Source organism: Strigops habroptila, chromosome 3, assembly GCF_004027225.2.
Source record: "Strigops habroptila isolate Jane chromosome 3, bStrHab1.2.pri, whole genome shotgun sequence".
NCBI classification, from domain to species: domain Eukaryota; kingdom Metazoa; phylum Chordata; class Aves; order Psittaciformes; family Psittacidae; genus Strigops; species Strigops habroptila.
In genome coordinates, this window is record NC_044279.2 from 51,981,798 (window position 1) to 52,002,555 (window position 20,758).

At 43.7% G+C, this 20,758-nt stretch overlaps 1 protein-coding gene across 1 annotated transcript; it reads left to right on the plus strand.

The window, feature by feature from the left end:
• Positions 1 to 7,436: 7,436 nt before the first annotated feature.
• LOC115605693 (potassium voltage-gated channel subfamily A member 1) lies at positions 7,437 to 17,169 on the plus strand. The gene is made up of 3 exons (XM_030480497.1): positions 7,437 to 7,738; positions 7,853 to 8,037; positions 8,802 to 17,169. Exon 3 carries the CDS (start codon positions 9,259 to 9,261, stop codon positions 10,732 to 10,734), a length of 1,476 nt encoding a protein of 491 aa, XP_030336357.1. The 5' UTR covers positions 7,437 to 7,738; positions 7,853 to 8,037; positions 8,802 to 9,258; the 3' UTR covers positions 10,735 to 17,169.
• The last annotated feature ends 3,589 nt before the right edge of the window (positions 17,170 to 20,758 follow it).

Below are 20,758 nucleotides of genomic sequence, written 5' to 3' on the forward strand. Positions count from 1 at the left end.
ATGAAGTTATTCATTTCCTGATGTCAGCTCTTATATCCGCAGGGATTACTGCTTGTCCTGCTTTAAATAAAATCCTATCTTGCACATGTGCGCGCACACACAAACAACATTCAATCCATTGCCTAGTAACAAGACAAGCGATGCCTGTGGTCCTTTTTCCTCCCAGTACAGCCACATACTCTGTTGTACAAAACGTTTTAATGCTTTTGTCATCCCACCCAGACAGCTTTTCAGGAGCACTCAGCACTTCTTCATCACACTTGCTTTTTGCTGGACCTCAAACTGCATCTTTATGCCATGCCCCAAAGTGACACAGTGGGATTGTCCTCCCCCTTAGGCAGGAGCAGCAGCTCCTTGTTTATCTGACTCCATCCTGGTTGTGTCAGGGCTCCACCAGTAAGTGTTCAAGGTGCTGACTTTGCAGCAGCATGACTCCAAGCTTTCTGTGGCTCTATCTGTTCCAGGGGTTTATAGCAATTCGGGACTGGTTCCCTGCATCGGATTGCCTTTACCCCATCACATGGGGCTCTGACTGCTGCCAAATTCTGTCTCTGTGTGTTAACTGCTTAGACAATTCTCGTGTTCGGAAAGGTGGAACGATAAACAAGCAGAATCTAGTAGTTCACCTTCTCTATGAACCCCTAGAAACCCTTCAGCACTTTTGCTCTGGACATTTCCTTAGCAGCTCTAAGGTTTTTGAGGTAAAAGTGGAAGCACTCAAAAGTTCACAGATATTCTGGTCACTGCATTCTGCAAGCTTCAGCTTACCTGCATTTGGGCTAGTATGCTGTTCTCAGCATCTCCTTGGGGCCAGTCACGACCTGGAATCATGGCTGAGGACTCCCTCTTCTTCGACACTTTCAATTACAGTAGAAAGTGCCACCACCCACTGCTTTTTGCTGGACCTCAGTAGGTCCAGTAGAGTGCCTGGGAGCCACTCTACTGCACATTTTCAGTGTCTGCTGGAAATGTTGTAATCATGATCATGTTCCTGGCATTCACACTCTGTCAGGTGTGATAAAGGAGAGCACAAATCCAGTTCAAGATCCAGTCCTAACTCAAAACAGACACTAAATACTTTTGAATTTGAGAGATGAAGTTGAGCCTGACTTCTATTACTGCTAAAGTCTGGTGACTTCTCTCCAATCCTGTGTACACTGGTTTGGCATCAGTGTAGATTCTCATTTTATGCAGATGCCTGTTTTTTTCATTTTTCCACTGCTGATGATTTATTCTCTGCTCTTTTCTCTACAGGTCTCTTGACATCTTCCTCTTTCCTTTACAGAGTTTTCCCTCAGTTAGACTGAGAGTGCCAATAGTTTCCTGTTTCGGTGGCTTGAATGTCAGGTTCATAGTCAGCTTTTGAGGTAGGTATCAGACTCCTTAAACTATAAGGCAGTACTTTTTTGAAAGGCTAAATGGGCCCCATGATGACTTCTCCCTCTGCTCTCCCAGACTGAAGATATTCTGGTGGTGTGCTATGCTTACTTGGGTTGCTTAGGGATGGATGGATTTTCTGAGTGCCCTTTATCACAAGATCAAGTGATAATGTGCCATATTTCATGGCAACTTACCAAGAACTCCTATCTGTTCACTGGCCTCCAAATTGCCTCAACTGTAAAGCATCGCTGTAAATTGTAACTCCCATTACTGCAGTCTAATGTTGCCATTAATGAGTGTTCGTGGAGTTCTACTGCAGGTGACCTTGCAGCCCAGCTAGGACTAAATTTGGCTGGGGGTGGGCTATCAGTGGGATAGCTGTAATTACGGTGTGCTAGGACTGGTAGATTATTTGAGCACTGGGAGTACCCTGAAATGCCTTGCTTTACTAAGCCACGTTCTTTTCTCAGAAAACTCCACTAAAGATGATGCTTGTGTTCATCACCATGCTGCCTTTAGCCTCAAGCTTGGGGTTTCATAGCAAGACTTGTTGTGCCATAAGGACCACCACTTCCTGATTCTTTCCTGGGTAGTTGAAGTAGAAATGCCATATGAGATGGGGTTTTTTTAGATATGTGTCAGCTTCGTTATCTTTCCTATAAGCTGGAATCATCCTGCAAATGATCTCACAGAGGAGAAACTTGAGGATTCCCAAAGTTGAATTCTTTGTTGTGTATTACAAGGACCCATTGCAAGAACTGCTTTTTGGGTTTACAGAAACAAACTTGCTCTGATGTTATTCTGTTTTCCTCAGGTGTTCCCCATCTCTGACAGCGGCACTTTATGTGATGCTCACACCTAGTGACATGGGGAAAGTTCCCCCTCTGGTCTCTATACCCTGTGGCCAGCAGCATTCACGAACAAAGTTCTTGCTCCAGTACTTCTAGGAGATCTAAGCAATACAATCATGGGAAGCCAAAAGTGGGTACTTGTCGCGGTTTGAGCCCAGCCGGTAACTCAGAATCACACAGCCGCTCGCTCACTCCCCCCCTTTTTCCTCCCCTCACTCCCGGAGGGATAGGGAGGAGAATCGGAAGAATGTAACTCCCACGGGTTGAGAGAAGAGCAGTCCCGTAACTAAGGTATAATACAAAACCACTACTGCTACCACCAATGATAATAATGATTAGTGAAATAACAAGGGGAGAGGATACAGTTGCTCACCACCCGCCGACCGATACCCAGCCCGACCCGAGCAGTGATCTGGGCCTTCTGGGTAACTCTCTCCGGTTTATATACTGGGCATGACGTGCTGTGGTATGGAATACCCCTTTGGCTAGTTTGGGTCAGGTGTCCTGTCTCTGCTTCCTCCCGGCTTCCCCTCCTCCCTGGCAAAGCATGAGACTGAGAAAGTCCTTGGTTGGAATAAACATAACTTAGCAACAACAAAAAACATCAGTGTTATCAGCGTTGTTCCCAGGCTGAAAGTTAAAAAACACAGCACTGTACCAGTACTAAGAAGGAGAAAAATGACTGCTATAGCTGAACCCAGGACAGTACTGTTAAGAAAGAATTCATGTGTATTGAATACCTGAGTATGCTCAGGTAATCATAGAAAGAAGCAGCAGTTCTAAGTCATTCAGGACTTCTTCTCTAAGTGTTGTTCCTTCTGCACAAAATGGGAGACAGAAATTATTTTCAAACACTTGGTCCACAAGTCTCAATAAAATGTGCTCTCTTCCTTTTACAGGCCAGACCAGCCTGCTTGAGCAGGGGATTCTCCCAACAGCAAGCAGCCAGTTGGGCAAAGCTCTGGGAAACAAAATCTAGGACTAGGAAAGGAGGTCAGAGAAAGAGGAATTGGTATTAAAACCATTAAAATATTGTTTCTAAGCATTTTTAATTACACTTCATATAGAAGTGTGTTCCTCTTACAGGTACATGCCCACAAGAGTGTGGTATTTTCTGTAGTGTAGCTTGTGCGCTGTGGGATGGATTAGCACTTTGCCCTTCCATTATGTCTGATTATACAGCTGCTTCAGAGGAGAAAAAAAGCAGGCTCAACCTTGTCCTAGTACAGCACATTTTCTGTCCTTCCTTGCCGAGCCATCCTTCCACTGCCACACTTTGCCCATATCCAATCCACTGTCGTGGGATAAAAAGCAGCAAAGCGGTGGCATCTTTTCTCTCCAGGCTGGTCCTAGCAGCAGAACTGTGAGATGAGTGAGGGCAGTTTCTGCTTCTTTCTTCCCAGGGATGGATGCACTCCCAAGTTCTCATCTTGTCTTTGTGTAGCAACAGGATTGGATCTACTCATTGCCTTTTTCGATTATAGAGGGCCCATATTTAAGGCTTTAAAAAGGAGCAGGAAAAACAAGGTAATGATATGACAAGAGGGAACAAAAGTCGTTGTCATCTCCCATCAGCTATCAGTATGCTTTGAAGCATGAGATTTGATTATCCCAGTCATAACAATGCCTAATAATACTGCAGGATAGTAACAAGGCTCATAAATCAGTATTAAAAGACATAAACTTTTTAAAAGATTCTTTGTTCCCCCTAGGGAATAAAATCCAGCTGTCAACACCACAAGCTCACCTTTGGTTCTATCTGTTCTATTCTATCTGTAGACTCTTTCCATCTCATAGGTCATTATGACCAATAGATAGGTCATTACAACTGCTCTTCAAGGCAAATTTAAGCCAAAACATGTCCCTTCATGCATAGCACCCTCTGTCTCCAAGGCCATTAAATGATGGCTATGGTGACACCTGCACAACTCATTTGTGGGCTTATACAGCTCTAAATGGAGCTATAATGTTACTAGGTTGTTTTCCAGGTGCGGATGAATTGGGGCTACCGTGCCTGTGAAGACCTGTAAGGTTCAATCAACCCCAGACATCTCTTGCCACTTTCGATTTTTCAGTGGTTTCTATCACAAGAACTGTCTTTTCATGTCATGAAAATTTAGCATGCTGACAGTGTCACTCATGACACCCACATGAATAATGTCATGCTGGGAAATCCACTCTGCTTCTGCGTCCCTTGTTTTCAATTGGTAGTTTTCAGGTTCCCTGGTGACAGTGTTTAGAGCCTATTTCACTGCATAAAACCAATGGTTACCAATTTTTTAATCCAGCTTCAGATTCACAATCATTCAATATAAGTTTTCTTTAATCCTTAGAATACACTAAGAGTTTTAATCAAAAATTTGTTTTTCTCTCTCTAAAAAAATAACGAAAAAATCTGTCCCTTCTTGCCAGGGGAAATCTTTTGTTTACCAGACTGAAACACAGGAAACCTGCAGCTTTCTCCACAAGGCAAGACTTTGAACTTGCAGAAATGGTTCTGCTTTTGCTGTGCTGACCTACCTTTGACACAAAGAGTCTATCAGTTCTGGTTGAACTATGAAAAGTTACATCAACAGCCATAAAAGATGGCAATGAAGCTTTTCACCCTGTGCAACTCAGACCGCCTGCTGCTTTCCCATCTGCTTGTGCTCGTCCAAACTACCACACCAGGCTGGATGCACTTTCCATGGGGGAGCTCAAGTGGAAGTGTTCCTTGTAGTGAACGGCTATCGGAGAGGAATAATTACATTCGCATTGTACCACCAGACTAGCACCAGACAAACCTGGGTTTTTGATTGCTGGCAACTCGTAATTTCCCTATGAAAACTTTTGCTCCTGAACAGCACTTCTCAGTTTCACTCATGGGGGCATTGCCCGTTCAACTGCTGGTGGCCATTTTCTGTAGTATAGAAAATATGAAAAAGCAGCAGCCTGACTCCAAACTTGACAGCAAGTTGGAGTCTCCCTCTATTCCTCAGCATTTAATTCAAGCTACTCAGCACTGTAACATGTAACATATGACCTCTTTGCAAGCCCTATTTTTACTGCTCATTAGTCTTATATACACCTTAACAAGATTTTCAGCGACCCTATGGCTAATAGTTCACTTTTCTTAGAAAGATATCTACCTTCCAGCATAATTGCTTGGCGCTAATGTTAGATTGGAATGAGAAATCAAAGTTCAAAGCTATTCAAAATGAGGAGGGGGGTACCAATATTCCAGTTTGTCCTTTCACTACCCTGTAATGTCAAAACAAAAGGTGCTATTTTTTATATGTTTTTTCTGCTGCTGGTGTACTCACAGCTTCCAGTGAGGATTTGGGTTCTGCTGTGAGCAGACAGCTCTCAGGAACAAACAGCCTAAGCAGCTGTGACAGGCCAGAGAAGCACTTTTATTCCTGTTTTCCAGATATAAAAGCAGAATGTATAGACTTGCCTGCAATCATGCAGGAAGATAAGGGCAGAACAGCACCTTGAACTCAGGCCTCTGATTGTCAGATCTGCATTTTCATCACTCTCCTGAGCATCCGTTATTTGTCTTTGAACTAGTACAGGGGCATATAACACTGCACCAGAGGCGGGTGAGTAGCTCACAGAGCTATTTCTGCAAAGCAGTCCCAAGCACACTGAATGCAGAGCTCTCCGAATACTTTGCAGTCAGCTCTGTGCAGCATGTCATCCAGGCATGGAATTCACTGCCATAAGAGGATGTTGTGTTAAAGGCTGTAGCTGTTTCTTGAAGGGTTGAAATGCTGCCTGGTTAGTTTAGGAAATGAGACTGCCTTTCTTTTTGGGGGGCCTTTAGTTCGTAGAGGGTCTAAAGCTGCTGGGTCCACGGCTGCGTGCTGGTACTGAGCTGATAAATTGTCAGACAGGAAATGAATGCTTGTGATTTTCACCAGGAGAAGAATCTCTCCTTTTATTTGGTGTTTTGATTATTTTGCTCAGGAGTGGCAGAAAGAGACGTTTCTCTTGCTCAGAACTTCACCAGAAGTTTCTCACAAAACTTTCAGTATATGTGACACTCACTGAGAAGAAAGAAAAAAAAAAAAGAAAAAAAGCTTATACCAGGCTAGACAGGAAATCTGTTTCTTTTTCTTTACAGTTTTGTTTCCACCAGGGTGGTGAATACAGTATGCAAAGCAGCTGTGATTACAGCACAGCTAGGGCTAGAGGATTTTAGAATGGTTTGTACTCCAGCAAAAAACCCCACTCCAAACCAACAACACATGGGGATAAATAAGGGGAAGGGAAGAAGAGACAGGAACTCTCCATGAGGTCAGGTGATTAAGTATTTTTGGACTGCCAAGGTGGTGATCTTAAGTGAAGATAATGTATTATGCAGTGGAAGGCTAATGAGGCCAGGTCTGTTAAACATGGATTTGGTGTTGCTTAGATCTGGAGTGCTTCAAATTACACAGGCCCAGGTTGTATTTTGATCACCTCTCCCGCTTTGACAAAGTGAGCAGCAGGCTTTTATATAATGTACATGATCCTATACTGTAGGGAACAATCCTGCACTGGCAGGGGAGGGAAGCTGATGACATAATGGGTCTTCTCCATCTCGAAGTTATGTGATTCATCAACTAAATGAATTCAGCAGGATAAAGCAGCATGAAAGGGCAATTTCCTTGTAACACGCTGCCTGCCGATTAACTCTTCCCTCCCAGTTTCAGCCTCCACCACTACGCCCAGGAGGCTCCTGCTGCACAGCCTCACCCGCTACCGAGCGTACGGCGGGGCTGGGGGCCGGGACCGGGACTCCGGGCCCAACAGAGCGGTGCCAGCCCCGCACCACAGGGGCTCCGGGGCACCGCAGGCGCAGCCGCCTCCCTCCCTGCGGGATGTGTAAAGCCCTGCACCACACCAGCCGCCTCCTCTGCAGGTGCCTGCGGGCTGCGAGCCGGGGAACGGGTCCTCTTGTGCACATCCCCCACGCCCGCCGCCCCTTGTCCCGGGGCCCCGCTGCGGTCCGTGCGGTCGCGGTGTCCCGCAGCCGGGACCGTCGGTCCGGGACCGGCGCCTGCATTGCGTCGGGGGCGCGGCGCGGCGCGCAGCGTGCCGCGGCGGCGGGGCCGCGCTGTCGGGCGGCCCCGGGGGTGCAGCGTGCCTGCCTCCGCTCCTCCCGCCGGTCCCGTGCGTTCCCCCCCCATCCCCGTCCCCCCGCCCTCCCGCTCCCCGAGCTGCACCAAACAGCTCTCAGGTTTCTGCTGATACTGCAGCGTCAAGAAATGGCTCGAGTTTGCTCCTTGCTCTTATGCATTCAGCAGCCCTCTCGCTCCTGCCACACGAGTCCAGCGCCTGCCTCCTGCTGCTGCTGCTGCCGGGACGAGCCAAGACCGACTCTGGGGATGCGGCTGCAGGACTGCGGCTCTCTCACATTTCTTCAGCCGCCGCTGCCCAGCGCCCGGCTCCTCTTCCAGCTCTCTTAAGGGAAGAGAGCAGGAGAGCCAGCAGCTATCTAGGACTTCTTGATTTTATTTACTAACTCAAGCCTTTTGACAAAGGTACTTTGCACTCTTTTAAATCAACCCCCCCACCCCCCACTGCGGTTCTCGGCAGAAAACTAATTAAACCCACTGGCCCTTGGTGCAGCCTAAGACAGTGTATGAATATTTCAGTGTCTCGCAGGCAACCCTGTAAAGCGATTGCTGTATTATGAAGAGGGGCACAAGAAGAGGAGGAGGGTTGAGTTTGCCGCTGCGGTTTTTGTTTTGATTTGGGTTTTTTGGATGCTGCTGCAAGGCGACTTGACGCATTCCAGCACTGGCTCCTACTCCTAACTAGCGCATCGCACTCGGAGCAGGTAAGGAAAAAGCCCCTTCTCCCTTCCTCTCTGTTGGGCTCTATTTTGTACAGTTTTGGTGCGGGATGCCGATCTCCCTCCCCTCGTCTCTCTCTCAGTTGTGTTTAGCTGCTGCAAAGCAAGAGAGGAGATGCTTTGCTCACCCTCCCCGTATTCCCCCAATTGGTGTGATGAAGTTGTCAGTGCTCAGCTAAGCTTCCACTGTCTGCAAAGTGGGGAGCGTGGTGGTCAGGAGACTTATCGCAGAAGCCGACCCCACTGGAGTTGCCTGGAGAGCCCTCCTGATGTGCTGAGGGCACCGCAGGGTCCACACCGACCCCTTCCTGCCTTGGAGGCCCCAGTGCGTGTCTGGGGATGTGTGGGAATGTGTAGGGACTCTGCATGTGCTGCTGTAGTGGGCAGAGTGGGATGCTCTTGCTGATGTGAAAGCCAATCCATTGCGCCTGAGTGTGTGTGTGTGGTGGGACTTGGGGGCTGGTTTTTATGTTTCTCTCCTCCCTGGCAGCCTCCATCCTGCAAGTGAGCTTTATGCCTTCAAAAGCAGAGTATCTCCATCACTCCCTTTCCAGCGCATAAGAGGAGAGGACCGGGGCAGTGGCGGGAGGGAAGTGGGGGTAGGCGATGGAAACTTGCTGAGTTGGCATTGCAAGGACTCACCTCCCAGCAGCCCCGTGATTTATTTATTTATTTATTTATTTATTTACTTATTTATTTATTTGTGTGTATGTGTATGTGCGTGTGTGTGTGTGGTAACTTCGTGACAGCAGCCGCAGAGATGGTCCAGTCAGCGAGAAAAGTGGACGGATCGAGTTAAAGGCAAAAGGAGACGGCTGGGGAGGGGACCTCAGCCTGGGGGTGCACTCCATAGACCATCAGCCTCCTGGCTTGGGGGCAGGACCCCTCACCTTACCTGCCCTCTTCCCCCCCTAAAGGTACTTCTTCCTTCTTTCTTCACTCTCCCATTATCCCTGATGCCTCTCCCTTCGTCCCACCTCTCCTTTCCCCTTTTGGCTATTTCCATTCTTTAGGCTCCTCATCCATTCCTTACGCTCTCCGTCCCAACTCATCATTCCTCCCTGCAGACTCTGAGCCTCCCCCCATCCCCTCCCCTGGACTGCCCTGGGGGGCTGTCTGCTCTCCTCCCCTCTCTTCCTCCCTCTCTAGTCCCTCTTCTCTCCCTTCTCCTTGCCTGCCCCTGGGTCCCCCTTCCTGTGTGCCACCATGACCGTGATGGCTGGAGAGAACATGGATGAGACTTCTGCGCTACCTGGCCACCCCCAGGATAGCTATCAGCCCGCTGCCCACGATGACCATGAGTGCTGTGAGCGCGTAGTGATAAACATTGCTGGACTACGCTTTGAGACACAACTGAAGACCTTAGCCCAGTTCCCCAACACTCTGCTGGGCAACCCTAAGAAGCGCATGCGGTACTTTGACCCCTTGCGCAATGAGTACTTCTTTGACCGGAATCGGCCCAGCTTTGATGCCATCCTCTACTACTATCAGTCTGGAGGGCGGCTCCGCCGGCCGGTCAATGTGCCCTTGGACATGTTCTCTGAGGAGATCAAATTTTATGAGCTGGGTGAGGAGGCCATGGAGAAGTTCAGGGAAGATGAAGGATTCATCAAAGATGAGGAGAGACCCTTGCCGGAGGGGGAGTACCAGCGCCAAGTATGGCTCCTCTTTGAATACCCAGAGAGCTCTGGGCCGGCAAGGGTCATTGCAATAGTCTCTGTCATGGTGATCCTCATCTCCATCGTGATCTTCTGCCTAGAGACATTACCTGAGCTGAAGGAAGACAAGGAATACACAGTGCATCGCACTGACAACACCACGCAGGTCTACAAATCCAACATCTTCACAGATCCCTTCTTTGTTGTGGAGACCCTGTGCATCATCTGGTTCTCATTTGAGCTGGTGGTGCGCTTCTTTGCTTGCCCCAGCAAAACTGAATTCTTCAAGAATATCATGAACTTCATTGACATTGTGGCCATCATTCCTTACTTCATCACCCTGGGCACCGAGATGGCCGAGCAGGAGGGGACTCAGAAAGGAGAGCAGGCCACCTCCTTGGCCATCCTGAGAGTCATCAGACTGGTAAGAGTCTTTCGAATCCTCAAACTCTCCCGGCACTCTAAGGGTCTCCAGATTTTGGGACAAACCCTCAAAGCAAGTATGAGAGAGCTAGGTTTACTGATCTTCTTCCTCTTCATTGGGGTGATTTTGTTCTCTAGTGCGGTATATTTTGCTGAGGCTGAAGAACCTGAGTCTCATTTCTCCAGCATCCCTGATGCTTTCTGGTGGGCGGTGGTATCCATGACCACTGTGGGCTATGGTGACATGTACCCTGTGACAATTGGAGGCAAAATCGTAGGCTCCTTGTGTGCCATCGCTGGTGTGCTGACAATTGCCCTGCCCGTACCTGTCATCGTGTCCAACTTCAACTACTTCTACCACCGAGAAACAGAAGGGGAAGAACAGGCTCAGTTACTTCATGTTAGCTCCCCTAATTTAGCATCTGACAGTGATCTCAGTCGCCGCAGCTCCTCCACAATCAGCAAATCTGAGTACATGGAAATCGAAGAGGATATGAATAATAGCATAGACAATTTTAGAGAGGCTAATCTCAGAACTGGCAACTGCACTGTAGCCAACCAAAACTGTGTTAATAAAAGCAAGCTGCTGACTGATGTGTAAACAAAAAAACCCCAACCAAATCCCCATTCACAGCTTGAAGACTTTAGTGACACAGTCACACTTTGTAGATGCTTTACTGATAGTCTTTGAATGCTTTATTTACCTCCTAAATGCATTGTTGCATTGCGAATTTTTGCTCAGCGATAAAGAAGCTTCCAGGATCCATGAAAGATAAGATTTTGTTTATTTTTAAAAAGCATTTTCCACCCGGTAAATTATAACCATTTGAACTAGTTTAGTTTTAAGCTGTATGATGCTAGACCTAAATGTTTCCTCTCCCATCTCTTTTCATTTTTTAGTTTGATACAGTTAACTTAAACTAAGCAAGACAGTTTTTAGAGCTATAACGCATATGCATGGATTCCAGTAAAAATATTCTGCAAAACTGCACAGTTGCAAGAAAGTGCATCAGACAATGAAAAAGATTAGCAAAACCTGCAGCAAGCGTTTGTCATGGTTTTTATGAAGGAGCGCAAATCTTCCTTCTGCCCCCTGTGTGAAAGATTACATACTTCCAGTCTACCTTATTACAAACATACTTAAGCCTGGTCTCTTTTGCTCTCCATAGAAGAACTAATCTGAAAGGAAAATAACGAACAAAACTGAAGACAAAACATCTGCAATGCTGCTAAGTTCTCTTATGTGCAGATGATCTAAACATACTTTTCCTTTTCCCTGTCCAGAACTGGATACAAAACTTTAAGCCCTCTGTTGCAAGATAGCACAATGGAGTTTAATAGAAGCATGTTTGAATTTGATACTATTTATTTTATAATAGCATGCTTGAAAGATTACCTCAGACAGTAGCGGATAAGCTTTCGTTTGAACTGAATCTTCTAAAAATAGGTCCTTTATCTCTCTTTTTTCTTTCCTTTTGTTTTTTTTTCTTTTTCTTTTTGATTTGCATTCACCAGAAGTGCACTCCTTAATTTATTAAATCGTTGACTAGTAATTTAAAGTACTGTATTTAAATGCATATGTTAGTCAAATGGGAACAATAACTTTTGGAGATCAAAGCATGTTCAAATATTCAGCATTATGGCCTATTTGATTAAGGTGTAACTTGAATTAATTAATGCATGAATTCAATAATAATAATAACAATAATAATAACAAAAAAAAAAAAAGTGCTTGATAGACCGAAGGCCTGAATGAACTGATTAGAGAAACCTGATTGTTTTCCTGCATTGCTCAGGGAAACGTGTTGGCTTTTGTCCAGGCATTGTCGGAAAGGAAGATATCCCATCCCTTAAAGGGAAAGCTATATGGAAAATTAAGAAGTCAAGTTATATATAACAACACCTAAAACCTAGTATCCTTTATAGTTGAAAGGTGCAGATGCATGCTTTTTGGAGCATTCTCAGAATGTAAATGAAAAATATTTATTATATGCATCCAAATTGCAGCAGCTGGTTTCTTTTGCAGTCATTGGTTGAGACTTTTTTGTATTCCCCTAAAACTCACCGAAGAGACTCAACAGATTGATATAGGTAGTTGCGCAGTGCCTTTACCTTACATCCCCTAAATTGCTGAAAGTGCCTCCAGGAACTGAGCTGGTCAGAGATAGCAAAGGAAAGGGTTAAAAGGCACCAACACAAGCACTGGAGTGTTCTGTGCTGCCTCCTGGCACTGCACAGGACAGGATAGAGAAAGAAAGAGCAAGAGTGAGGGAGAGGGATGCAGGAGCAGAGGGCAGAGACCATCAGCGCCCATGGGATACCTTCCTTCCCCAGCCAGTCTGATATTGCAGGGCTCAGCATTTGCTTCTGCCAAATAACTCATAGTTGTGTTTATGCAAGACTTTGAGTTCCCCAAGGTTGTTTATAGAGACATAGCTGCCATCATTGTATCTGCCCTTCCTTTCCCTGAGATGGCTTTTTGGCAGCCTGTCCCAGCTTGGGAGAGGCTGCAGGATGCAGAAGGTACTAGGGCTCAGCATGAACTGCGACATCACCCAGTCAGGCAACCAGACTGCAGGGCTGTGCTTTTCTTTCCCTTGGATTCCCCAGCATGTAGGTGGGAGAGGCTTTCCAGTGCCCTCCCATACTTGCCTCCTCCATCCTCTTTCGTCAGTCCATCAGATCTTAAATCCCATCAGAGCTCCTTTAAACCATGTTCTTCTTTCTGGTCACTAAACTTACTTTACTTCTACCATCATCTGGTGAAGGAATCCACTCTAGGAGAAGGTATCTTCTGCAGTATGCCATCCTTGACTGCTAGGCCCTGGAAGATAATAATCTTTGATCTGAACTAATGTAGGCACTAATCTTTATTTTTTAAATGGACAAAGTTGAGGATCTTCATTCTGCACATAGCATGTGGCCAACTACTGTGGAACACTTCTCCTTCCACATTGTACAGATCCTTTCTTCCCCTATCTTTCTGATATATATATGTGTATAAATAAATATATATGTATGGTTATGCATGTGTGTCACACACATGTGCAGACACATATATATAAAATCAAGGCACTTAGAGTTAAAAACTGACCCTAACTCTGCAGTTACGCACAAGCTTGACCTGCCAGATTTTCAGAAAGACTTGACTTTATTTCTCACTGTGTGGCTTCTGTGAATCTTAATGATGAGAAAACAATCAAGAACTGAGGGAGCTTTTAACTCCCGCAAGAAATGCAAAGCATCAAATAAAACAGGGCATTACATCCTCCAGGTAGATGTTGTAAAGCTTTCTTCCTGTCCCCTGCTCACACCCCTGCCCATTGTGCACCTCTCTCCATTAAATTCTGGTGGTCCTGATCCTCCCAAACTTGAATTCTAGGATATGACTTCTCATGTCAAAACAGACTTGAATGCTGCACTCAGCTTATAAAACAACCAACTGACTAAACTAAACAGCAATAATCTATTCAGTGCTGTGGGACTGATGGTCAGAAATTAGCATCTGGGAGATAAGGCCTCATTTTGGTAACAACTTCTGCCACAGTTGGGCAGGGACATCTTAGTTTAATGAACAGAATGATAATCATTCTGCATCTGTAAAGAGAAAAGTGCTGCATGCAGCAATTAACCTCATGTAGCATAGGCATGTCTTTTCGACAAGTTTGACACAAGAAGATAACAACAAAAGCTCTTACTCCGTTTACGCAGGAGTGCTGAAATGTCTTTGTGGGCCTGAAGGTGCACTTAACTGTCTGTTCTTACCAGTTTGCATCCTTTTCTTTTTATTTCTTTCTTCCTTTTTTTTTTTTTTTTTAACCCCCTTCTTTTACTTTTTTCCACCCCATTTTGGCATATGTTTCTTTTTGCCACACATGAGCTCTATGGGGTTGTTTATGTCAGTGGACAAGCACTGGAAATAAGCTGATGGCCAATTTAGTGCATCTCTGAAAGAGTCAAGAGACCTTCATTCATTTGGTAGGGAGCTCCCAGAAGCCATGCCATTGCTATGCTGGACAGAGAAACCAGTGGATATGGCAGTCTTAGCTGGGCTGTGGTTTGATGAGGCAAGGCAGCTTTTCCAGCATAAGGAGTCACTACCTAAGCCTCCTTTACCAGCCACTGCTCTATGCCTCTTCTGCTTTTTAGTTGCCCCAATACAGCTTTTTCCTCACCCACACAGTGAAAAGGATGAGGGAACTTATCTGGCATGAGCAAGGCAGCAGTGCACTGCAGTGCAGAGGCAGGAATGAAATGGAGAGGCAGTGGGCGGGAATCCCATAGGCTGGTATCACTGCCAGAATTCCCCATCTGGTCCTACCATACTTAGCTACAGAGCACTAGAGAACAGGCAGAGGAGCAAGGGGGAGAGTGGAAATGAAAGGCTCTGTAGCCCCTTCCATCACTGAACTATGAGGTTGCTACCTGACTGCCAAGAGATCAAATCCTCTGTGCGGCAGGTTCAGCAGAGACAACAAAATGGATTTACTTGTCTTCACAGGGAAGTTAGCGTGCAGTAAGCCAGGGTGTGAGTTCACAGCATACTAGCAAACCCATGCAGATTCCCTTGCATGGAGTCTCTTAAGCCTTATCTCCACTGGGGACTTCAGGAAAGCTAATGTGAATTAATGAAAGGTGTGCATTTAAAGTAGATTTGTTAAACTGTTTTAAAGCCCAGCATGGACATTCTGTTGCAGAATAAAAGCAACCTTAATCTGATTCAGAGTCATTCTTTTTGGAAGGAAAGTAAGATGAATTAAATTAAGGCTGCTTTAATTCTGAACACAATGGGGCTTAATGCAGTTTACCTCATCTGCCTCACAAGTTCATTCAGATAGATAAGCCTTTAGTAATCATTAAATGTAATGGAACTGACCCTACTTTGCAGGGGGTGGCTGGGCAGAGCTTGGCCATGTGCCTCTAAACTCTTAGTATGTGAGTGCTGGAGATTCACAGCCTGGCTTACTGAGAACTAACATGGTAACAATTCTAGTGATTTCCTTCCTTTGTTCATGGTTTACACATTTGTAGGTGTGAGGAAAGTCAATCATGCTGCCTTCTGAGAAGTTGACAATGATCATGGCCCCAAAAAATTAATTTCCACTTACAAAGTCTCTAACTGCACATGCTTAACCTGGCGTACTGTTGATTATGTGGACAAGCACTTGAAAGACAGTACAAAGCACTAGAGACAGGACAAAATTGAGCAAAAGTACTTGTTTTCAGCAGCCACTTCACCCAAGTAGAGATTTCAGGCATTTCTTAGCAAATCAGCTATGCACCATTCATTAGAGGCTGCATTGGTCCAAATCAATAATTGGAGCAGTGGCAACTTTTATTGACACATTTTTTACTAAGAGACAATTGTTTTCATTAGACAGAAGTACAGAAAGTTTGTTTCTATTATAAGAGAGCTGAAGCCCATGTATAACATAAAAACCTGCTTATTTTAAAGTATTTTTAAAGGAACTGAGGGCAAGTTTCACTTTTCCATAGTTCTCACTTGGGCAGTGCAGTTTTTCATTTACACACATTAACCAAAATAAACACTAGGACAGGAACATCTGAAATTTATTAGGAAAAGGCAGAAAGTTGTATTTTAGAATAAGATCTTCTGCATACATATGTAACATATGGAGAGAATAAATTCCTCTCCAAATATTAGCTGGATAACTGCTTTTAGAGGGGTGCCATTCTGGATTAATTAATTTCCCCTAACATAAAGAAGAGGGAAGTACTGCAGTTTTTCCGGGAATGGTCTGATCCTGTAGGCTTCCAGCAGCCTGATGGCACTGATCATCAGACTGATTTCAGACTCACAGGAATGCAGAATGAGCTCTAAAGTGTGATTTACCCTCCACAGCCACAGAGCAGGATGGAATTGGAAAGCTGTCCTTGCAATTGCACAACATGGCAAGTTTGTTCCAGTCCTGCCTATGGCAAGTCTGAAACAGGCTTCTCTTCTGAGATGCTTTAACCAGGGACCTACATTTCAATTTTGGTTGAACTTATTTCAGACTGAGTTTCTTCTTCTGTTTTCTGTTGTTCTGGCTTTACTTAATCAGGTGTAGAGAATTGATTTTTTCCTGAAATGCTTATCAAGTATTCTTAAAGGTGTCAGTATTTGTATCTGCAAAAATGAAACTTCAGGGTGTTCTACCGTTTCACTCAGTACAAGTGAACTTGTCACCAGTGAGGTCAACATTTTATGTTGTCAAGGCATAGCTTTGATATTTTTAAAGGAAATGAAATGAAACTGAGGTCTTAATTGAAATTTGTCTCAAAGTATCTGTTAATATCTATGTAATTCTGTATATTTCACCTATTCACATGCTCTAGCAAATGCCACTACAAGTTATAAAACAAAAAATCATCTTCCATTTCTAGTTTCTATAATAAAATGAAGACGTTGCATTCAGTTCCTTTAGGTGCATCAGTCTTTGATCCATGTTATTGTTTCAGTGACATTTCTATAATGTAATTGGGATCAAATGTATATTTTACTTTTGTACAAAAGTGAAAATGATATTTTTATGACTAAATTCAGCAAACCCTTACCTATAACCTGCTAAGATGAAATCTTTTTTTCCTTTCCTTTACATGTAAACCATTGTTTTTGCAGTATGTCGGTTTGAAATGAATAAATAACAGCTGTTGATAGAACTGTATATGGCCTCTCAGACATACCTCTGATTTTAAAGATCAAATATTACCAATGTGAAATATATAAACTGAATCGTCTCCATATGAAAGTGCACCATCAGGGCAGCAAACCATTTAAGCTGACACAGCTGTACTTATTTCCACCATTTACAAATCGCTTACACTTTGGGTCAAGTATGTACTTCATTGTCATTACAGCTCATTTTACTTCCAGTAGTGAAATCATTTGACTTACCTTTTTTAGAACCTCTAATGTTATGAGTTCTTGAACTATTTGAAATGCATAGTTTTCATCTATGCAATTTTACCTGCTTCTGTACTTGTTCATCTGTTCATACTTGGCATCAATTAAAGATAATTTTTAAGGATCTTACCCAGGATTATTCTGTCTGGTTATTTTCTGGAGTCTGGTTTCTCTGCTGTCACTACTGGCCAGTTCTATCTGAAATTAATGGTTGGTTCATTGATGGTTTTCTTATTGGTATGGTATAAGAAACGGCAATGTAGTGAATGGGAAATGTGGTTATGGGCTTTGAGAGACTTGTAAATGTCAACTCAACCTTTAAAGGATAAGGGTTTGGCTTCCATCGGCTTTGAATCTACCCCTGAGTGAGTCGTGTTCTGGGGCCAAACTCTGCTGCCTTTACTGCTGAGATAGCACTCAGTTCCACCAAACCCAGTGGAAATAAGATTAAGCCAACTGATTGTGTTCTCCAAAGGTTTGGCAGGTATGAATTGGCATTTTACAGGTACATGCCTGACTCTGAACATTATCATGTAAGTGCAGACTTGAAATCAGGTTTCAAACAGCTGCATGACTGATCGTGGTTTTTGGTTTGGGTTGAATATAAGCAAGTCAAACTGACTTGCTCTTGTTTTCTATTAGAAAATTGTTTTTTTTCAAGGTGTGTTTCATGCAGACTGGTCTGCTACAGTCATGACTCAATATTGTATTGTGTATAAAGAAGGCATTGACATAAATGCTAATTTTATTTTATTTTATGCCCAAGGTATTGCCTCTGTGTATTAGAAGTCCATCTATAAAGACTGCCAGGTCTTTCTGTAGATAAGTGCAGTTTGTAACAGTGGGATCAGTACACTGTAGAGTGCAGATTACATATGGTGAAATGAAGTGAAAATATATGAGGCAGAACATTTTGTGTGGCTTGTCATGTGAGTTTATTTTCATCTTTGTTTGCTTTCTTGGTCAAGAAAAGCTTTTGTCAATGAAATCCTCATTCATCAAAATCTTCAAGTATATTTAGTCTGCCTTATTCAATCTTACTTATAAAGTAACAAAAATTGTTTTGTTGAGCTGACAGTAAAGATTTGCAGTTATCAGTCTTATGTGGGTCTAGTCCAAGCCATTTGTCTGTAAGAAAGATGCTCTGTGGTGGTGTTCGTAATTCAACAAGGTACTCATGGTCATGACTTACTTCAAGAGTGTCATCGAGTTTTGTTTGCTCTAGGTGTGTATAAAGTCTTGCTGCTTCTTTCTTTCTCCTTTTCTGTGTAAAAAAAAAAAAAAAAAGGGCATGCTTGTTTGTCCACAGTATCAGTCTTCTTCCTTTTGTCCTTAGCAAAGCTCTTGTTGCACTATTTGGGTCAAATAGTAATGTTGCTGCATAGTATGTTTTCCTGAATCTACAATTCACTTGTCATATAAGCCATTTCTGTATCCCTCTACTAGTTTCCCCCCTTCTTGGCCACACTTCATCTTGTGAAATAGTACCTCCAGAGCATTCACTTGAGGTCTTTTGTGGTCTGTCTCATCATACCTGTCATGGATCGAGCTCAAAAAGCTCGTTTCTCTTAGGACTGAGAATGCCAATTCTTGTTTCACAACCATACATCTTTTTGAAGAAAGACCTTGCCTGTTTCCATCTGTGCTATCTCCTCTGTGTGGAATGTGTGCCTGTTAGGTTCCTTTTGGCCATGCTGCTAAGAAGATAGCATCTCATACTGTACGATTCCTCGTCTTTCCCACAGCCTGTGCAGTCATGGTACCCCTTGGTATACCTTGTACTGAGATAGATACTGTCATGTGGTCAGTTTTGCGAAGTGGAGGTTTTCAAGCAAAGCTAGGTTCATTCAGCACCACGTCCTAGGACACGTTCTTTGCCCTCTAAAATGACTCCATTAAAAAAAACCCAACTAACCAAATGAAAAAAACCCAAAACCAAACTAAACCCAAAACATTGTGTACTGGGGTAGTTGAGTCTCTGAGTTAACTTCTTACTTCATCTCAAAAGAAAATAGATATTTGCTTTTTGGGGGGTTTTCCCAAAATAAGTTTCTTTTCCCAAGACAAGTTTTATCTTACCTTTTATGCTTCATCAGTTATAAAAAAATCTGTGTATTGAGTCTTTCCTTTGGTTACATGAAGACGCCTCCTTATCTTGTAGGTTTTCTCTGAAGCAACCTACACTGAGGAAAAAAATTGTCATTCTGAAGGTGTAACTTAGATAACAGACATGCTGATGATCTGTGGAATAGGCTCCTCTTTCTTTTTCAGCCGCACTCGCACTCTGATTGTAAGGAGAGCAGAGACAAATTCAACAGACTTTGGACACACAAAGGGAGAGAGCCCATTCAGTAACAAGGTGCTCTTTTAACATGTTATCTTCTTTATATAATATTGATGATTTTAACCTGAATTTGATTTACCTAACAGTTGGTCTCGCAAGTTACTCAGCTTAAATGTACTGTTTGATTAATGTATGAAAAAATAATTGCTTTACGGAAACATATGAATCTCAGGTGAGAATATGTACTCCCTTGCCATGCAGAAACTAGATATTTGTGCTTCAATGAATAAGAATCCTAATATTCCACACAAAATGAGTCTTATTTCTGAACTGAAAAAGAAACTTTTCTCACAGGTGTGCTGCTACCCATTATTAATGTTTTATCCTTACTCTAAAGCTTCTGGAGCAGCTGCCTTCAGGGCTAGCAGTCTAAGTCAGATGGCCTGGCTGCCAAAGAAAATCAGACTGGCTGATTCAGTGCTAACCCTGAGAGCAGCTGCAATGTACTGCCACATCCAAGTTCTGCAGATATGTACAAATATGTGCTCTGGAAGTAAACCAGAGCCCACAGAAGTAAATAGGATTGTATATTTTCACTTTAGAAGACTGTAGAAAGACCGTGATTTCATGCTCCCTTTCAGTCTGCTAAGAAGATAAGAAATGTTCTGTACTCAAGGCTTCTAACAGGTACTTTTAGAGTTGCATTATATCCCATGGTTGGTCTTTTTATAAAAATGTTCACTTTATAGAGTGTTGAGATTAAGTGTTCGAAAATCAAAGAAGCTTTAATTAGCACAATAATACTTCAATCCACTCAGCTTCTCTAACAGCTTCCTAAAATACCTCGCATTTTATTCCAATGAGAAGACAATAATGACTCTTGAATAGAAAGCTTTTACAGCTAGAAGATGAAAATGTAATTGTAGGTGGTATATTTGGTGACCTCCTCTCACTAGGTAGGAACACTAGCACATTTGGCTTTTGAACAGAGGAGCCTGCAGTTGTCTCTGAGTGTGATAGAGATGCATAAAAAAGGCTGGATGACCCCTAAAAGGAGGACAGGTTGAGGACAGATGTGTTTCATGGGTCACCATTTCCATCCTACTTGGTTAACAGCAGTGTGTGAGGAATGGGAGGTTCACCTGTATTCAGTTCACATAAGAAGCCTGCTATGTGACACTCAGATGCAATGTGAAGTGGGGTTTGGTGTCCCACAGTTACCTAGGCCGATGCTATTGATACAGCCTACAGTCACTTCAAAAGATTTTGTTAAACATCTTTGATTTGTACAAATAATAAGAGGACAAATGCCTGAGGGCTTGACAATCCAAATATACCTGCTATAGCAGGCCTATATGGGGGGTTTCCTTTGTCATTTCAGTCCTTGTAAGAAATACCTCATATTTTTCATCTTGGTACATACTAGGGAAAGAA